The sequence below is a fragment of the Centropristis striata genome, chromosome 12 (assembly GCF_030273125.1).
Source record: "Centropristis striata isolate RG_2023a ecotype Rhode Island chromosome 12, C.striata_1.0, whole genome shotgun sequence".
NCBI lineage: Eukaryota > Metazoa > Chordata > Actinopteri > Perciformes > Serranidae > Centropristis > Centropristis striata.
The window spans coordinates 21,373,146-21,393,332 of NC_081528.1; the positions used below are offsets into that span (position 1 = coordinate 21,373,146).

Genomic DNA, 20,187 nt, shown 5'->3' on the forward strand with positions numbered 1-20,187 from the left:
TACTTGAGTACATGTACTTATTACACCACTGCTGTCAAGTCATTTTTTTTCTTTTAGCTCAAAACAGTGAAGTCCTTTATTATGCATCTATTATTGATGTTGTTTCATGACTAAAATACAGTATGTTATGCATCAATACATTTTAAATCTATTTTAGTGTATTCAGCTTTATAACATAATGCAGTTGGAAAATATACAGAAATGACAGACCTGTAAAATATTGTTCCATTCATTTTTATTCTCAAGATAAAAATGTGGGCTTGTGCAACATGTTATTTTCCTGCTGAATCCCAGCTCATGACTAACTGTCTGGACATACCTCTTCATTTCCTGTGTGTGAATCATGTGAGAGTCCAATCCCCTTTGTTGCAATTAGAGCTTTTTCACCGAGCCAGCGTGTGTGTGGCTCTAGGCACCTCTCCCCCTCTGTGCAAACAGGTCGACCACGGAGACGGGATCACCGGATCCCTCCCTGTCAGCAAGCACCACTCCTCGAGGAACTGAGACATGGAGGTGTTGACGGCACTGGAGGAAAGCCACTTGGTATCACCACCTGACACACACATATATACAAACACAGGCCTCTCCCAGAGCAGTGCTCGTACAGGAGCCGTGTCCAGCACATCTGGAGGACGCATCCAGCACACATGTTGAGATACACAGCGGAGAGAAAAATAGGGCATGACAGACTCTCACTTTAATCATACTGAAAGAGTCGGCCAATGAAGGTTATAAATAGATTTAAAATAAAACTTACCAAATAGATTTTGTGGCTCTGACAGCGGTGGGACATGGAATTTTAATTTCAGGTGATCTAATTCCTGGCAGAAATGACTGACAGCTGTTGAATCACTGGGGTCCGTGTGTTTTCGGATTACTCCCAATGACCGAGGACTTGAAGAAGTATGTGTGTAATAGGCAAAAATAGAGACTTGTGTCAGTGTGGGGGCACTGGTGATGATTGTGAATGTAGTTAAGTGTGCTGATGATGATTAGGAAGGACACAAAAAGGGTCAGAGGTGGCTGAGTGTCACTCTGGAGGACTCCCATCAGCTCATGTATAGATACTTGTGTGTGCTTGGACGGCACCTGAAATGGCTCCCAGCTGAGTCTCGCCTCCCCCCTGGGATATGCTGAACTATGTGTGTATGTGTGTGTGTGTGTAATGAGGCACTGGCATGCGAGCGGCAGAGGGCCGCTTCCTCTACAGGTGACACCTTTGACCTCTCATCTGTTCCCTGTTGGTGGAGAGAAAGAGGAGGGGTAAGGTGGAAAAAGGAGGGACAGAGAGGCAAGCAGGGATGCATACTTTACTGCCCCAAACAGCTATTAACTGATAGAAAACATGACAAGTGAAACATGTTGAAAACTCTTTTAATGACTCTGTCATTGCATCAGTGCACGGCAAGCCACGAGTTGTTACCGCTACATGCAGAAAATCACAATTATTGCAGCTTTCTCCAAAGTGTGATCAGGTCAACATTTACAACGAGCCCTATCTTAAAATATATAAAAAATTAAATAAGTTTCAGTTTCAGCATAAAAGCCCAAACAGAAACCTGCAGAGGTCCCCAACATCCTCAGTCTTGTAGGTAGGAGATAACAGTTACTGTACAAGCATGCTCTTAGCAATCAGTCAGTAAAGCAGCCAATAAATAAAAAATTACACAAATAAATCAATATTGCTCCTGCATTTTATACATATAATCGTGTATAGTCACTTTGGAATGAGGTAATAGCTATTGAAGGGATCGTTCAGATTTATTGAAGCCACCAATAAGATCATGTCTTTACCTACAGCAGATAGCAGTCTAATAACCCTACTATTAAAACATCTGAACTATCCCTTTCAGCAGCACACAGGGTTTTTTTTTTTTCAACGATTTGCACAAAAATCCCATTCACAAATGTGTCCACCTTAAAATAAAGAAATATGCCACAACAGTAGTGTCCTATTGCTGAGCTAAATAATCACCATACATGTTAAATATGAGTGTGCAAAAAAACACTATTATGGAAGGATTTAACTTAATGCCTCTTGGTCTGTTTCTGCTGTTAGACAGCTCCTTTACTTCTCACAACAGAACAAACCTGGAACACACAGCTCTCAGGCACATGGCACCTTTTTTTGTTTATTCTCCACTTTTTCACTCCCTGTCTCTTCCTGCTTCTCCTGCTCTTCTCCTTCCTCCTGACCGTGTTATTTTCGGCATCATTACGACACCTGGTCTCGCAGTCTGGACAGCCTCTGGGAGAGCTCATCCTGATAACAACACAAAAAAAGATAAAATAGTAAGTCGGGGTGCCTCAGTTCAGAAGAAGAAAATTCTCAATGGAGCAGCTCTAAAATTTAAAAAGAAAAACGTAAAGTAATATTGTGTAGTTATGTCTTTCACAAACAGCGGCTGTGGTCTGCTGGAATCATGTTGGTTACAATGGATTCCAATGGTGCGTGGTCATCATGTAAAACACATCAAAACATCTTCAGGAAGAACTCAAACACTTCCTGCCACATATTCCATGTTTCTGCTGCTGATTCGTATTAAAACAATGTTCCACAGTCATTGTTTAGCTGAATAAGGCTGAACAGTGAACAGCTCTGTATCACACTATCACGATCCATAACGTTCCAAAGGCTTTTGACACCACATAGAGTGTTGATTTTATGATTTTATGTGTATAAATGCATATTTTATTTTGTGCGGGCAGTGCATGTTATTTATTTTATTTTTATTTCATTGTACTTTATTCTATCTTATTGTATTTTATCATTCCATTGTCTACTTGTCTTTTTCATTGTGCTTTTATTGTAGAATCTATTTATTGTGTTTCTTTATGTGCAGCACTTTGGAAACCTTGTGTTTGCTAAAATCGTGCTATATAAATAAAGTGGATTGGATTGGATTCCAAAGTTCCACCAGAGCTCCGCCATTTCTGGTGGAACTTCTTGTTCTTGTTACCTCCACTAAGAAGGTCTACAAAAACATAAAACATTTCAATAATGTGGAACAACAGTACAATATATTTATTTATGTGGAATATCTCCCATTCTGGCCCTGTAAATACCCCCCCCCCCCCCTTTTTATTTTTCTTCTTAAGCTTTTTTTAATAGGGTTCATATTTTTCATTATGTTTAAAGTATTGTTATCCATTTGCACTAAAACGAGAGCTGCTCTTTTTTCAATTTCGCTCTACTTCTGTGCAATAACAATAAAAAAACTATTCTGATTCTGAAGGTCATGTTTCCAGCTCGGTGTGTCTGTCTCAGCAGAATTCTAGAGACACTACAGGCCAGATTTTTATGAAACACGGTGGAAGGGAGTAGCATGTGCCGAAGAACCCACTGGAGCAGTTCCAAACCATGGGGTGGATACCCAAATCATTTTTCATGAAATAAATGTATTTCAAGGGGATTTTAACTGGTTATGGTAAATGTACTGTACTTGTATGGCATTTATAGTCATAGCGACCACTGAAAGTGGCTTGAACACTACAGATCATCATTCACCCATTCACACACTGCCGGCTGAGGCGACCCTGGGCCAGCTGCTCACCAGTAAATAACCATTCACACACTGATGCAGCATCAGGAGCAACTTGTATCTTGCCCAAAGATACTACAACATGTAGATTGCCATGTCCAGGGGCTGAAATGACGTTACGATCAGAGGGTGACCACTCTACCATCTGAGCCACTGACAAAATGAAAGTACCTTGCAGTTGCTTTCACATTGTTTCACAAGTGTAAGAATAATCTAAAAATAATTAGCCTATGACAGAAAATTCAACGCTCCATCAAGTCGAAACAAAAACTCTAAGAAAATACTTCAAGGCTCACCTAATCCTTTTCCTTTGCTCGTTGCCAAGCAAGTACTGATTGTGGAACAACTAAAACTACGTGTTGTGGAAACACTCTGGGCAATCAACAGGGGAGAAGTGTTTTGAAAAGTGTAAAAAAGGATATTTTAATACTTTTGTTCATTGGGAAACCTTTTAATCATTAGAACCTTAGCTGATGCTGACAAGAAGAAGAAGAAGAAGAAGAAGATGATGATTACTTTATATATCCCACAATGGGGAAATTCAACCTCTGCTCTTTAACCCATCCTTTTTTTATACACAAGTGAACACATCATGCAAGGAGCAGTGGGCAGCACATTACTGCGCCCAGGGAGCTGTGGAGGTTATGTGCCTTGCTCAAGGGCACTTCAGTCCTAGACCTGTCAGTACCGGGATTCGAACCGGCGACTCTCCAGTTACAAGACCAATTCCTAACCTCTAGGCAAAGGACTACCCAATAGACACCTTACAATAGTGGAAACTGGAGTTTCAGTGGAGTATAACTTTAAATTTAGATTCAGGTGTTACTAATTCACTTGTACCAATGAGACTGCTAAATGGGATGAAAAACACCAAAAATAGCATTGGCACAGTGATAACAGTGGATGTGTTACCTGCTCTGTTGATGCCACAGATGAAGCCAGTGAGGAAGTCTGGCCTGCAGGAAGCTCCAGGTTAAGATCCAACCTAAAAACAACACAACAACACTTTCACCATAATGTCTGACTGGATGTTTAAATATAATCAACAAAATGAAATTATAAAGTCACTCTGAATTCACAGCACAGCTTGTACAATTCATCTTAATGGGCTTTTTATGGCACAAGAGAACCTTGTAGACAGGGAAAGAGGTATGTTAATATATTATAATGTAGTCATTATAGTAAGTCTTTTAACTAAGGCTTTTAGTCTTCTGTTTTTAAAGGTTATGTGTCCATTTTAACAAGTGGATTCATTATGTTTTTTAATTTGCTCATTTATGTTTCTTCTCTATCAAGTTTTTATGTGGATGTCATTACTGTTATTCAATTATGGTTTCAAATTGTTTGGAGATATACTCACCCTGCTTCATCAGCCATCTCATGCAACAGCGTATCCACTTCATTCTAGGGACCAATGAAGTGAACAATAAAATGTGTTTAGAGGATTCAATGAATTAATACTGGCTGTGTCTGTCTTCATCACATGAGCCTAGTTTCCCTGCTCGTGAGAGGACAGTGCTTATTACCTGAGGTGTTGTCAGAGTGGTGGTGTTGCCCATCGTGTCTTCCATCTGAGCAGTCTGCACATCAAGAGTTTCAAATTGGTTTTCAAACTTGTCCATTAATGCGGAGATCTGTGGAGAAAGACACAGAAAACATTCTAAAAATCTCAATCAACATTTTTTTGTGCTCATCTGTGCTCATGTATGTGAGTTAGCTCTTTACCTTCTCCAAGTTCATACTCTTCAGTGTAGCATCCATAGATTTGACCACTCCAGACATGGATTTGGATACCTGGGAATGGAAAAAAGTCATTTTAAAAGTGCTAAAGCCTCTGTGGTCTTTTCACTTTATACTGGTCTCTTTTTTTTCTTCAAAAGGGTATTTGAAGTCAAACAGGGAGATGGCTGTTAACATGTCAAAGCTAGAAGTGCTGTTTCGTCATAAATCCACTAGGTGTCACTTTTAGCTTTTTAACCACATACTCTGTCATGATACGGCTCATCCTAAGAGCATCTATAATATTTCAAAGTTGATGCTGATTGAGGATTAACTATGAAAAGCAATTTACCAATACTTGGTTAAATTATAGTAGAGGGGTTTATTATCAGTTCTATTGTGTCCGTGTTTTATGAGACAGGCAGTGGTATTACAACAACATAAAGAGGTGTTTTTCAGCCGTATCATCTCATACTGTGCTTCCTTTTCTATAGAGGCTATTAACTTCTATTCTATGAAATGATGCTTGTTCTATAGTGAAGCTGAATTAAAGTCATTTAAAGAGGCTGTCACTGTCATATGAGCAAGAAGCTAATAGCCTAAAGTCTGAGGCACATTTAATGACATTATGTAATTGGTGGCTTTTTGTTTGCATGTCGGCAAGCCTTTTTGTTCACTCTGCCTCCCCCTGTCTCCTTTGTGTAAGACTTTTGACTGAGACAAGGACGACTTTGGACTTTTAGCACTAAACTTTTTACTTTTTAGACTTTTTATCCTCAAATGGTTAGTTGTTTTTTTTTAATCTAAATTTTGAAAACTACATGCAAAATATGTGTTAAATATGAATTAAATATCTCATACAGTTGTATCCGATTAAAGCCATGTGAATTCTACATATTTGTCATTGCTTTGCAAGGAGGTGGAAGACAGTTGTGTTAATGAAATGGTCAGCTAATGGGTCTGGTGTTTTTCTCAGGTTACACTGTTGGGGTGGCTTAGGTCTTAAGATGCTGACTAATTTATTAATCTCTTGCTGTGATTGCAATCAAGTAAAGGCAGAAAATACCCCACAAAGTAATAATGAAAATAAAACGAGGTTACAATGGAACAATCAGGCAAGTTATATAGAATGTAAAATAACTACCTTAAAGGGATACGTCACCCCAAAAATGACCATTTGTATTTTAATTATTAACCTCATATTACCTTGAATTCTTGAAGAAAATTTAGTTTTTCTCATATGCCTCCACGGTCAAAGACAAATCTAAATATGGAGTAAATTCTTGATGAATTGAAGTAAATGGGGACGGCTTGTAACAACAGCAAAACTATATCAAAACATGCTTTTATAAACTCTCAAACGACTCATGCAATATAATCCAAGTCCAATTAATCCAGGCGTATGCTCACTACATCCTAAACTTGTGCATTTCTGCTAAACCGCACTTTTTAAAACACTTCTGCACAAAACATCTTGCACTTGTGTAGGTGTGTTACTTGTCCAAAAAAATGCTTTCTTCAAGAATTCAAGAAAACACAGAAAATACAAGTGGTCATCTTGGGGGTGAATTACTCCTGTATAAGTCAAAAACATGATGGAATAGTCATTTGGGTTGGTTATGTTTTACTACTGCAGCACAGGCTTGTGCACATTTTTCTCTACTTGAAATGATATGTCAACAAATGTATGTATGTGTGACTGCAGTAAATTTGGTTTGTTTTCCACTGGTTAACATGTGATTCTTTGCATAACATCAGAAAACAAGGCAAGTCTTTAAAATACCTTTGACCTGCAATCCTGACCTGGTTCATAGTGACAGCAGTCTGGACCCTGGAAGCCACAGCGTCAACACGTGCACTCATCCTCAAGAAGTTAATGGACTGATGCCTCTGACGAATTGCATTCTCTGCATGGATCCTGGCTGCCTCTGTGTTTCCCTTCTGGATAGCCTGAAAATCAGAGGAAACAGGAGTGCATACACACACATTACACAAAGTATAGCTGCACTGTAGCCCAGCTGGTCCCTGGATCCTGGATTCTGGTAAATACACAATTTAACAAGCCAACCTGCTTCACTTTAGACTTCTCTGCTCTTTCATCTTTGTCACATTTCTTGGAGTTGCGTTGTAGCTCCTTGGCAGCAAACTTGAGGTTGAACAAGTGCTCTGTTTGGCTAGTCAAGGGCTTATTTTAGTCATAGCATTACGTTTGAATGATAAAAAAAAATGCATACTGAATATAAACTGAAGACCAGAACCTAAAGACATTGAGCTAACCCAATCTAAGTCAGTGCAGGCAAGAGAAATTGTGAAAATGTAACCAAAGACTAATCAAATTAGGCAAGCTAGCAAGCCAAGTACTGTTTCATTTATTCTTTCATCTCTGAATGACTGGGCAGAAGTTAGCTAGCAAACCCATCTTACATTTGTCAAGCTAACGTTTCTATCACTGCTGGTAAATTAACTGTATACCGTTATACATGTCAGACTATACAGGAAAGGATACTCTCCATATTCGACATGGTGAACGTCTGTTTCTGAGACAGACTCTCAGTCTGGCTACGCACAAACACAGTGTGGTATCCAGTCCCTCACTTATTTCCCACAGTTGTTTGTTTTGATTTTGTTAAGCTAGCGCATCTTTGGCACTGTAGTGAGGCAAGAGGCTACACTTATGCGTACTTCCGCATTTGCTTAAAGTCAGTTACTCAGAGCTGCAGTATGGCATTTGTTTTGCAGTCAAAATGACTCTTTAATAACATACTGTTTTCCTTTGAGACAGCTTTCGCGTGTAATCAGGTAAGAAATTAGTTTGTTAACCGCTTGTAAAACGTTAAAAATTAGGCTCGCTCGTATGACGCATGCGCAACCTAGTGTCGTTACAACAGTAATGACTATTCACGAATTTCCCTTCATATTTATGCGTTTTGCATTATATATCCACCTGTGGGTTAATTATAGTTAAATATCATGATGTTAAACAGATAGGTCCATGCGATGTGATTTGTCGTCCGTACTGGGTGATGACGATGGCTGACCTAGTAGTCGTGGCCACACCACGTCACAGAAACATCTTGAGTCATCATCATCTTTGAATACAACTTCTGTCTACCTTTCACCGTCGTCACACGGTCACGATTTTGCATGGCGTGCGCGCGCTTCCTACGTCACGACCGTTTGAGAGGTGGACGGGCGCGCGTGTCCGAAGCAGACAAGTTCCATCCAGGCTATAAATAGTTGTACCCGGTACCGGCAGGTTGTGGTACACGTCTAGTGACGTCATCTGTGCTTTTTTTGTGAGGGTTAAAATGACCTTTTCTGCCGAGCCACTCGCTGTTTGCCTCCACGCTTTTTAAATCACGTTTCTTTCACTTTATTACGTTAACGAGCATGTAACATCTGTGAACATTGCTGTTTTTTTATTAGTTCTGAATGGTAGTCTGAGCTGGCCTGTGAGCAGGAATATCAAGAGATTTAGGGCTAGTTGTTGTTGTTGAAGAGAGGGAACAGGAAGAAAATGCAGCATGAGGAGAAAAGGGATCATCGGTTGTCCAGAAAGAAAAAAGGTTCCGGTGTGTGTGTATGTATGTGTGTGTGTGCGTGTGTGTGTATGTGTGTTCGTGTGTGTGCACCGGCCAGCCGAAGGGGGCTGGGGGGGATTAACGGCTGGGTCAGGGGGAGGGAGCAGCATGGATGAGTCATACTGTATGTGCTGATACTCTGTATGGACACAGCACTGGATATAATGATGTGTACGTGAGTGAGAGGGAAGAAGTGAATGGGAATGTTCCCCCAAAACTAGCACACATATTAGTTCAGCCTGCAGGAGGTCGACTCCCTGAGGTTTGAACTACCCGAATAATGAACATACAAGTCCAGGCCTCAACCCCCAAAACAGCCATGTAGCCATGTAGCTTTTAAGGTGACGAAGTCCATTTTGGCTTCTGTTTATACAGCAAACACCAGGGCAGGTGCACAATAAAAGTGCTTTTGCATTCGGCTGTCTCCCTTTTGCACAGTCAGGCATTATTTAATTTTTTTTCAGACAGTTCAAACCAGGGGCTTCAGCTTAAAGTTCATACTCTTGGTGCTGCATTTCGTTTAAAAAGTTTTATTTTAATAAGAAAATACAGAGAATTGGTTCACATATTCTAATTAGATTAGCCACCACAACAACACACAACTTCCCCATAGCCTCTCCAAAAGTGCCAAAGCATGACTTCTTCATCACATCCAGATGTAAAAACAAAGCAGAAAAGACACAAAATAACTTAAAAAAGACACAAAATGACCAAAATTGTTACGATAAACACACAAGACACAAATAAAATAGAGTCACACTAGAATAAAAACCAGAGTTGGATGACAGGATCACACAATCACAAGATCACATTTATGTTGTTTTTTCTTTGTTTCTTTTTGGTTCAAAGTGTTGATCCAGTATGTCAGAATAAAAATCAATTATTATTAGGTCATATAGGTGAGGTTGTGCTGAAAAAAATATACCAATACGGCATTTAAACATGTTGTTGAAACAAGTGGTGTATACAGGCAGGATGAAAAGGATTCAAAAATGGACAAAATAGCCCAAGACTCCATAGAGTTAATTGTTGTACTTCTGCGCGCGCGCGCGCACACACACACACACACACACACACACACACACACACACACACTCCCCAGTCATAACTGAATGACGGCAGGTCGCTATGGAAACTGCGTTACGCTCCGGGCGGCCGGAGGAGAAAACAAGAGCGCGAGGACTCATTTCAGTCTTCGTTTCAGCACCACGCGAGCTCCTGGACAGCGCCCGAATGAACTCGCGCACAGATTCTAGCCTCGCATGCCTTATAAGGGACAGAGTCGCATCAGCACCGAGCCTCACCGGGGTGGGTAGGGACTTCACAAGAAAAACAAACCCACGTACAAGAGACACACACTCTCCGGACCTGAAGCTCGCTGGATACTCAAGGTCTCCTTCTGCTGTCACACCAGGAGCCTGTCGCTCCCTCAAATGCCACAGCAACAGGTAAGAACCATCAGTTCTCTAAAGTTAATTCACTTTTTTTTGTCTGTGTGGCTGCTCAGAGCTTACATACCGGTATTTAATGTGTTTTTAATCCGGGCGCTCAGAAGTACATCTGCCCTTTATCCTGCCAGGCACTTAATTGCGGTTAATTGCTCTCACCTGGTATCTCAGGAGTAAGTAAGTGCGTGATTAGGCGATTAAAGTGAAGACCAGCAGGGCAGAGTGAAATTCAGCAGGGCTCTGGATCACTTCCAATACATTTTAGGCAGTGGTGGACTATGAAATAGAAGCTACTGAACTATAGCATCCAGTTAGTTGTTATTTTGAAAAGGAAAACAACTCCCATTATAATTTTATATATATAAAAGTAGCCTACTGTTCAGGCACATGTTTACTTTTATACATACATATTTAATCAAACATGTCAGCAGGCATTGCAATAACATTTTGTAGGTATTTTATTGCAAAGTAACTTATTTTTATTGAAGTATTGTCAGGGCACAAGCTTAGTAATAACATATTAAATATCATATACTTATAAACATATACATATTTTATGGTTTGGGAGATATTGCAATTACATTTTGTTGGTGTTTTTGCTGAAAAAAACTCATTATCTTTATAGAAGTATTGCTAGGGCACAAGTTAAACATTTAAAATATCCTATTGCCTTATCATACATGCATGTTTTTCTGCAATATTTATGGTTATTAGTCATTGTAATTACAGTTTCTTGGTATTTAATGGTGAGAAAAAAACTCCCCTTATTTCTATAGAGGTATTGCCAGGGCAAAAGTTTAACATTTAAAATATCCTATTGCGTAAATTATTGTTATGTGTACATGTTTTATACAGCATTTCTGGTCAGCAGACATTGCCACTACATTTCTTAATGTAACACAACGCATACTGAGTGGTTCCCTTCTATCTCAGCATTAACCATAATAATGGGACCGTAGCTGTTTAAGTGAATGCAAGAGAAAAAAGGAAACTAACACACAATATCAGTGTGTAATTTTTAAAAAGCCAGGGACACATAGGGCTATTTGGCTTTATGTAGAGTTTTCTATACACAGAACAGTATTGCTTGTTTTCCTTTAAACTGCTTAATATACTTTATACTAGAGACAGCAGTTTACAGAGCATCTTTGTTTGTGTATGTTTTAGATTAAGTCTGGTGTATATGAGACCTACCGTATTTGTTGGGTTTTCAATGGCCATAGATTATGTGCGAGCTGAGCCGATACGCCTGGATGAGTCACTCAGGCTGCAAGTTTGCAGAAGAGTGGGAAAGGGGAGGGGGAGATACAGGGGGTAGCTGGAAAACAGTCCCGCAGTGCCTCTCTGCCTCCTCAACACATTGTTTCATTGTATTTATGACCGGTGTCAACACCTGGGACTATATTTATTGCCTCTGGATGTATGATTACAGTTTTTTTGTGCAACTTGAAGTTGTTCAAGTGTGGTACCGAGAGATGTCTCATCTGCAAGAGTTTTTTGTGTTCTCAGACTCAACTTCTTTGTCCTTTGGTAAGCACACTTAGTTCTTTTTCATTAAGCAGAAAGGGTGCCTTTTGTTGCATTTCAGATGCTATGGAGTAAAGTGCTGTGCTCTAGTTTTTGTTACAATGTGTGCAGTGGGGATTAGAAGATTTACAAACACTCCCTATAATAGATTGTTTGTGGTTATTACAGACTATAGCTTTCTGATGTCTGACAAACTGCTACCAGAAAGCTTCCCATTACTGCTCATTAGTATCCCAATGTTTACCCTGTTGGTATTGACAAATCATAGCAATCAGTAGCATTTAGCTGCAGCACTGACTGACATCTATTGATTAAAGCAAACAATAGATCATAATGGGCTGCTATGAACCACAGTTGCACACTTAGACCCAAGCACTCGCTCCCTGAAACACTTTTAAATGCGCCCACAGACACACACTCAAATCACAGAACAGAGACTCTTCTGACTGACTCGGTTAGGCAAATATTGTTTAGTTTATTAGAAAATTTGTCTGGTTTGTAGTGATTGATTGATGGAGTCCGGACTTGCGTGTAACTGCCAGGAGGATTACACATGCAAAAGCCAAACAAATATAATTGGCTGATATTAAATCCCACTTTGTTCCAATTTGTGTTACAGTTTGCAAAAGTGTTATATAAAGGCTTGTGTGCACTCACATGAATGCGTGTGGGAGTCATTGTTTGTAATGTATACAAATCATGTGCTGCACACACGGACACAAAAACAGATGTGTGTCTTTAATTAGTGACGTTGGTGTGATTAATGCAGTCTGCTGGTGATGACTCATTCAGCTTAACCCTTGCTCCTCTGGTAGAAACAATCAATAAATAAAGATTAACTCTGCCTTTACATGTCTTCATAATTATTATCATTATTTTAGTTATTTAATAATACTTTGTATTGGTTTTATTATTATATGATATAATAATTTAATACTTTTTTTGTTAGTCTGTGCAATGTTTTTTAAAAGGACTGAATCATATATTGTATCAGACTGAAATGAAGTGCAAATAAAGGGAATAAGTGATGCGATATAAGTCTTGGGTAGTGAATAATGTAATATGTTTCAGATTCTGTGATTCAAGCCAAACCCTTCCTCATAATTTGTTGTGATCTGGTTGAGCAGTGGAAGAATATTTATGCAAAGCACATCTACGTAGATCGCTCCATGTGTCAGTTTGTCAACACAGCAGTTACATTAGCATTGTGGAAAAGCTGTCAGCCAAGCTGTGACTTGCAGACAGCAGACTGGCAGGGAGTGTGCACATGAGTGTGAGTGAGCTCTAAGTGTGCGTGTCTGTTTATGAGACAGACAGAATGAGAGAGTGAAACACATAGCACCAGTTGTTGGGGAGTTGTTGTTATAAACTCAATGTGGTCCTCCTTACCTCCCTTCAGGGCAGCAGCATGTCTGAAACTAAACCCAGCCAGCGGTTCCACAGCCTGAACGCTGAGCAGGTTGAAGTTCTACACCAGGTTCTGTCAGACGTGGTTCCAATCCACGGCCGCGGGAACTTTCCCACGTTGGAGCTGCGTCCTCGAGACATCATCATAGCTGTGCGGGCCAGGCTGCAGAGACAGGGCATCACAGTGAGAGATGTCCGTCTGAACGGCTCCACGGCCAGCCACGTCCTCGTCCGAGACAACGGAACCAGCTACAAGGACCTGGACATCATCTTTGGAGTGGAGTTGCCCAGTCAGGAGGAGTTCCAGGTATGATTACTGTTCTGGTTGGTTTAAAGAAGCAGGTCAATGTAATAAGAGCTGGATATTGGGATCAATCCCCTTCATTATCCAGCATTCATTCTGCTTTATAATTCTTGAGCACAACTCTGGATATCTACTGTCTCTGGGGTGTTGCAGTATTGATTTTTATGTTGTTATATTAATAATTTTGTTATTGTAACCGTAATTCTATTGTGAAACATTTTACCATTCTGGTGAATCAATACTACTGGCTTTAATATGCATTATCCAGTAAAGTAAACAACAATATTCATTTCAACAACACAAGCAAAATTGCACTTATATTGTGGCCATTAGTTGTAGCTGTCATGTTGTTGACCTCTTCTCCCCCTAGGTGATCAAAGAGTCCGTGCTGGGCTGCTTGCTGGACTGCCTACCTGCTGGGGTCAACAGGGAGCGGATCAGCAGCGCCACAATGAAGGAGGCCTACGTCCAGAAAATGGTCAAGGTCTTCAACGAGCACGACCGCTGGAGCCTCATCTCACTCTCAAACAACAGCGGCAAGAACCTGGAGCTCAAATTTGTGAGCACGCTGAGGCGGCAGTTTGAGTTCAGTGTCGACTCTTTCCAGATCATTCTGGATCGTCTCCTGGAGTCCTACATGCAGCAGGACTCACAGCACCGAAATAATACTGTTGTTCTTAAGGAGCAGCCTGCAGAGAATCAGAATAAGGACTCTCAGTCTCTGCGCAAACAGGCCACCGCTCCAGAAACAGAGAAGTCCTCTGGTAGAGACTTATCCAGCAAAGAGGGGGCACAGACACAACAGAGGGATGAGGTGCCTGAAAAGGAGTCCCAGACAGAACAACAAGCTGAACATTCAAACCACTCCAAAGTTGAGAAAGACAATAAAGAAAAAACACCTGTGGAGCTGAAAGAAGAGTCAGAACCCAGAGGAACCATCAACGAGACAGACTGCTCTGAGCAGACATCTCCAGACCTTTCGTCAGAAGAGAAACAAACCTCTGAGAAGGCTGAACCACCATCTCAGATTGAACTCAGAGACGAGCCAGAGCTCTCAGACAGCACCGAATGCTCAACAAAGGTGGAAGAGCCCGAGGAGAAAACCGAGCCCTGTAATGACCAACAACCAGCACATTCAAATCACAAGGAACTCTCTGTCCAGAAAGAACAATCCAATCACACTAAACCCCCTGATGAACAGAAAGAACTCACAGAGCAGATGGGGCAGTCCGAGCCGCCAAAAACCTCAAACAAAACCCAAACAGAGTCTCTAAACCTGGCACAAGAATGTCACAGTGCTGACTTTTCTGAGGATCAGAGAAGCGATGAGAAAGATGAAACACAACATGTGACTGCTCCAGACTCTAGCACAGCTTCACATGCAAAGATAGAGACACAGTTAGCAGATGATATAAAAGTAGAAACAGAGACAGATGAGCAAGCGGAGAAAAACACTGAGACAGAAATAAGTGAAGTGGCAGAAGAGATTTTAGCATCAGAAGCAAAAAACCTAGAAGACACACAGGGTATCGATTGTTCCTGCTCCACCTCTTCCATATCCCTTACACCTCACAACACAGAGCCTGCTGGCACACAGGATACACTGGAGATTCACAGCACACTACACACAGATAACTCAGATAAAACACCAAACACACTTGATGCCGTCAGCCCTCCAGATACTCAGGATATTTTACCTGCACCACCCAGCCTTGTTTCTGACAAAAAGACCTCCTCTTCTCCCTCCTCAAAGGCCTCAGAGAGACTGTCTCACATGGTGGTGCTCAAACACTCGTCCCCAAAACCCCCTCGGAGGATGTGTAGGAAGGTAACCCCCAGTCCTTACCCAAGCCCAGTCTCTGAAAGCGAACCTGCTATAGATCCAAACCCCTGCCCGAGCCCTGAACCTGAAGTAGCTTTTGACCCAAAGCCACCAACTCCCAGTTCAGACCCTACAACTACACCAACAACCAGTATATCTACTAAAACCACCCCTGGGTCTGAACCCAACCCTTCCAGTAACCTAGCTTCAAACCTAGACCTTACCCCAGCTCCTGATCCAGCCCCTGATACAATGTCCACCCCTGCTGTGGATCCCATGTCTGCTTTACCTCAAGAGCCATCATCCTCTCAGCCAATCACAGAGAGTTCATGTGAGACAAGTATCCGAAGCCAAAAAGAGACACCATCTACGCATGAGGCTTGTGATGAGGAAAGCCAGCCCCCCCTTATCGAAACTCTCCCTGCAGCCAAACAATCAGAGCCTCTTGACTCAGTGGACACGTTAGTCTCACACACTGATACGTCCAGCTCAAACACCCAAGAACCTGTACATACCTCAGAAGTTGAGCTCAGTGATGAAGATGAAAATAGAAAACCACAGACACAAAAGATGGACTTGAATCAGCCGAACAGCAGCCCACAAGAGGCCACACTTAGTTCCCCCTCTTCCCACTGTGTCACCCCCCCTGTTGCCTGTCTCACCCCTCCTGTACTAAGTCTTTCGCCTCCCTGCTTCACTCCCTCACCCCCCAGCCTCAGCCCTCCCCCATGCCTGACCCCTCCCTCCCACGGCCTCTCATCTCCACTGTTAAACACCATCAGCCCTGCCACCAGCTTCAGCTCTCCCCCCCTGAGTTTCAGCCCAACCTCCTCCTGCCTCAGCTCACCTCCTTACCTCACCCCTCCTATGCTTAGCCTCAGCCCACCTCCACTCTGTCTTAGCCCCCCTTCCCCATGCCTCAGCCCACCTCTCCTCTGTCTCACTCCACCAGTGGAGTCAGAGGACCTTGTACCTCAGGTATCTTCAGACATGGAGCCTTTGATACTGAGCACAGACAGCGAGGAGCAGATTAAAGAGTCCTCCCCTCAGCCAGGAATTCCTCTCCTACAGTTGGAGGATAAAAAGGAACAAGATTACATCTCATCGTCGCCTCGGGTCGCAGAGCCTGTCTCTTTTCCAATCACAATCCCGAGCTCCACCTCACATGTGCTGCCTCACTCTCAGTCTGAAGGCCCAGAGGAATCGGCCCCTCCAAGAGCCGAGGAGGCACCCAGCTCTGTGCCTGAGAACAAAGAGGTCCCTGAGGTAACTGCAGACATGCCTGGACAGAGCAACGCTCCTCAGGCATCTGGCTCGGTCCCTGCTGTCGAGGTCCTGGCAGAGAGTATGTACGGTGACTTTGAGGCAGCCATGGACCACCTGCGCTACCGCCTAATCGCTACCAGGAACCCTGAAGAGATCCGAGGCGGGGGCTTGCTGAAATACAGCAACCTGTTGGTCAGGGACTACCGGCCGGCCAGCGAGACTCAGATAAAGACATTGGAGCGCTACATGTGCTCTCGCTTTTTCATCGACTTCCCTGATGTGCAGGAGCAGCAGAGGAAGATCCTGTCCTACTTGAAGAACCACTTTATCGGCGAGGAGAGAAGCAAGTACCAGTACCTGATGACGCTGCGTCGCGTGGTGGATGACAGCACAGTGTGTCTGATGGGACACGAGAGGCGTCAGACACTGAACATGATCACAGTGCTGGCACTGAAGGTTCTAGGAGAGCAGAACATTATCCCCAACACAGACCATGTGACATGCTTCTACCAGCCCGCCCCATACCTCGCCGATCACAGTGCCCCATATATGGCAGAACCAAGCTACTGCAGCTACTACATACCCCAAGGGGGATCAACTCTGCTGTATCAACCGTACCCCTTACACCTGCACACACAGACTGGACTAGTCTGAAACACGCACACAAGTAATTACACAGAACACACACTCAAGCAAGGGGATGGTGCTTTCCATGTGGAAAGAGTTGGAGAATGGAAATATAATCCAGGGATAAACTGTTTGGTCTATAATAGACCTATGGGGGTGGGATTGAGTGGGTTTTTACAGTAAACTCCCAGAGTACTCTGTAAGGTTCTAATATGATTATATGTAATTATCTGGGCTTTGTGGGAAAATAATAATTCTTCCGATATTGTTAAAATTCCAGAAAATGCTTTATGCACTGCATGAGTCATAGCCCTTTGGTCTCCCTGGGAAACCAGCTGTGCTGTTGACATTCACACACACACACACACACACACACACACACACACACACACACACACGAAACTCACACTTCCAGGTTCTTGAATTCTTGTACACTCTTTTCATGTTCTTACTGTGTTGTTCTTAATGGGTTTGTTCAGAATGTGGACCTTGCCTGTGGTTGATATTGTGCATGGATAAATTAGGACTGTTCTTTCACTGCCAAATACTGTGTGACTACTATGCTTCTTAAACAGTTTAATGTAACTTTGTTAATCCTTAACTGAAGGGGTGTATTCTGAAGAAAAAAAATACTGAGGGACAGGTCTACCAGTGTGTACAGTACTTTAATTAGAACACACACCTGCATGCACAACACATGCACACAAATAACATACACACATACATAGACACAATACATACATAGACACAAACAAACATGCACACAAGTTAGACAATGCATGAGTAGCTAAATATATAAATCACATCCTGAGGTCAAAGCAAAGGCTTATAATTTAATAAAAATGGATCTATTTTTGCAAGACTTTCCAAGATAATACTCAGCGGTATCAGACCGGTTAGTTCCTATAGAAAAATGCCAACAACAATGCCTTTGCAATAGACTGTACAGCGTATTGATTACAGTATATCGTGTGCGGATACACTGCATTGTTTTCAGGTAAATTGTGTTAAGATGTAGTGCTTGATTCCTTTCCCTTGTGGAGTCCATTCTGTAATCATGTGAAGTACTGTACCATCTAGTGTTGATTTATTTAATGCTAAAGTTTACTCTATGGAGGTGGTCAGGTTATAACCATCTTTGGGTCATCTCTAAACACGACAGACAGATCTGTCTAAAACCCAAGGAATTACATCTTAAACTCATGTGATTCCTTTCAGCATAAATCCTCTAATTCACACAGTCAGAATCAACAAGTTCGAATCCACCTCAAACCTGTTTGAATCTAAGTTCAAAGCAACAGCAACTATGACCAAAGATGGTTCGGTAGGGAAATCAAGTGCCTAAATGTGAGACATCATTGGCATGTCTTTATCTCACTGCACTGGGGGTGTTAATGGGGGTGGGCCTGGGGCTGGGTTGGGTGTGTGTTCAGTTGTTGACCCCTGTTATTGCTGCCTGTTTTGATGTCTTCTTTAATGTAGTCCTTTGTTGTAATTTATTCATGTACATTTTGATAAAATAAAGGGGAAACTCAACAAACCTTCAGAAATTGATTTCTTTCAAAAGGGAATTTAAAGAGAAAAGAATTCCAACACTTTTTTGTCTTTTTTTCTTTTTGCCACATTCTCATACTCACTTTTCTCTGAAATGACATGCTGTACAGCTTACGTATCTTCCCCATGATTGCGCTCTGCAATGATCCACTTAAGCGTGACCGTCAAATCACGATGGTGCCCAGGAGAGCGACCCAAAGCTGTGAAATTCTGTCTGTGTGAGGCCTCTTATCACAAATCACCTGTCCTTCAGATGCGTTTGGAGCCCGAATGACGCACGATCTACGCAACACAGCAGCCTCAACAATGTGTAAATGTGAGGAGAATATGGTTTGTAAGGTGTGAGACTGGAAGGGGAGGGGGGTGGGGGCACAGAGTGTGTGTGTGTGTGTACATGTGTGTGTGCTTCAGATGGGAATATATGTGCATCAGGTGGTCCCCTTCTCCACTGAGTAATTGAAGAGACCTAGTATAATGAAACAATTGGGCTCCCTCCTTACTCCCACATTGCCTCCATCCTCCCACTTCACACCACTGATAAGTCACAGGCACACGGGGAGATGGGGGTGTCTCTTCCCACGGGGGGGTGACTCGTGTGATGGCAGTTAGTGGCACAGTCACACATCATCTATTTACACACACTATAGGCTTGCACTTTTGTGCGCAAGGTTGGAAAGCATGTGGCTCTCCCGGGGAGAAAGAAAGCATGTGATCTAATAGGGTCTGTATCAGCGTCTCACAGACCTCTGAGCCACTCTTGTCCACTCGGGGTTTCCATAGAGACAGAGACGGGCAGCACGGTGGGCGCAGAGAGCATGACGGAAGACAGGGAAGACCCACACACCAAATGAGGGGGTGAGAGATAAAAACAAGTAAAATGAAGAAAAAAAAGAGGTGGGTGAAATGAAAGAAAAGAGAGATGGATGGATTAGAAAATAGAGTTGAGGGGGAGACAGAAAGCTAAGGACAGGCAGTGAGAGAGGGGCGAGGTTATGGATGAAGCAAGAGGAGCAGGGGAGTTTATGGGGAGAGCGTGGGAGGTTGTCAGGCCTTCAGTCACAGGGGAGTCACTGTGAGGTGGCTGCAGTGACGGCAGCACTGATGTTAGAGCAGGAGCACACATGTATGAGCGTGTGCACATACACACAGCTGCATGCACATCAATTTTCCTAATGGCCTGCCCACCCGTCCACCCTCAACAAACAGTTTCAGACACAGTGAGACAAAAAGAGAACATCACCCACACATCTGGCCTTCTCTCTTTCTGTCTCTCACATGCTCTGACCAATACGTTTCATCTGATTGTACTCGCAGAATCATCATCGACAGATTTAACAAACAAATAAAAGTATATTTTAATTGTTCAGATTTCCAAATCTTTTTATAACTC

At 42.3% G+C, this 20,187-nt stretch overlaps 2 protein-coding genes across 2 annotated transcripts; one reads left to right on the top strand and one right to left on the bottom strand.

The window, feature by feature from the left end:
* Positions 1–1,358: 1,358 nt before the first annotated feature.
* Positions 1,359–8,328, bottom strand: LOC131981943 (charged multivesicular body protein 1B2-like). Its single transcript, XM_059346480.1, has 8 exons — positions 7,768–8,328; positions 7,330–7,427; positions 7,065–7,211; positions 5,268–5,336; positions 5,069–5,176; positions 4,903–4,946; positions 4,455–4,527; positions 1,359–2,263 (listed from the first exon to the last, which is right to left on the bottom strand). Exons 1-8 carry the CDS (start codon positions 7,781–7,783, stop codon positions 2,216–2,218), a joined length of 603 nt encoding a protein of 200 aa, XP_059202463.1. The 5' UTR covers positions 7,784–8,328; the 3' UTR covers positions 1,359–2,215.
* Positions 8,329–10,161: 1,833 nt separating this feature from the next.
* LOC131981942 (mucin-2) lies at positions 10,162–18,748 on the top strand. The gene is made up of 3 exons (XM_059346479.1): positions 10,162–10,290; positions 13,217–13,531; positions 13,899–18,748. The coding sequence occupies exons 1-3, from the start codon at positions 10,276–10,278 to the stop codon at positions 17,268–17,270; spliced, it is 3,702 nt and encodes a 1,233-aa protein (XP_059202462.1). The 5' UTR covers positions 10,162–10,275; the 3' UTR covers positions 17,271–18,748.
* The last annotated feature ends 1,439 nt before the right edge of the window (positions 18,749–20,187 follow it).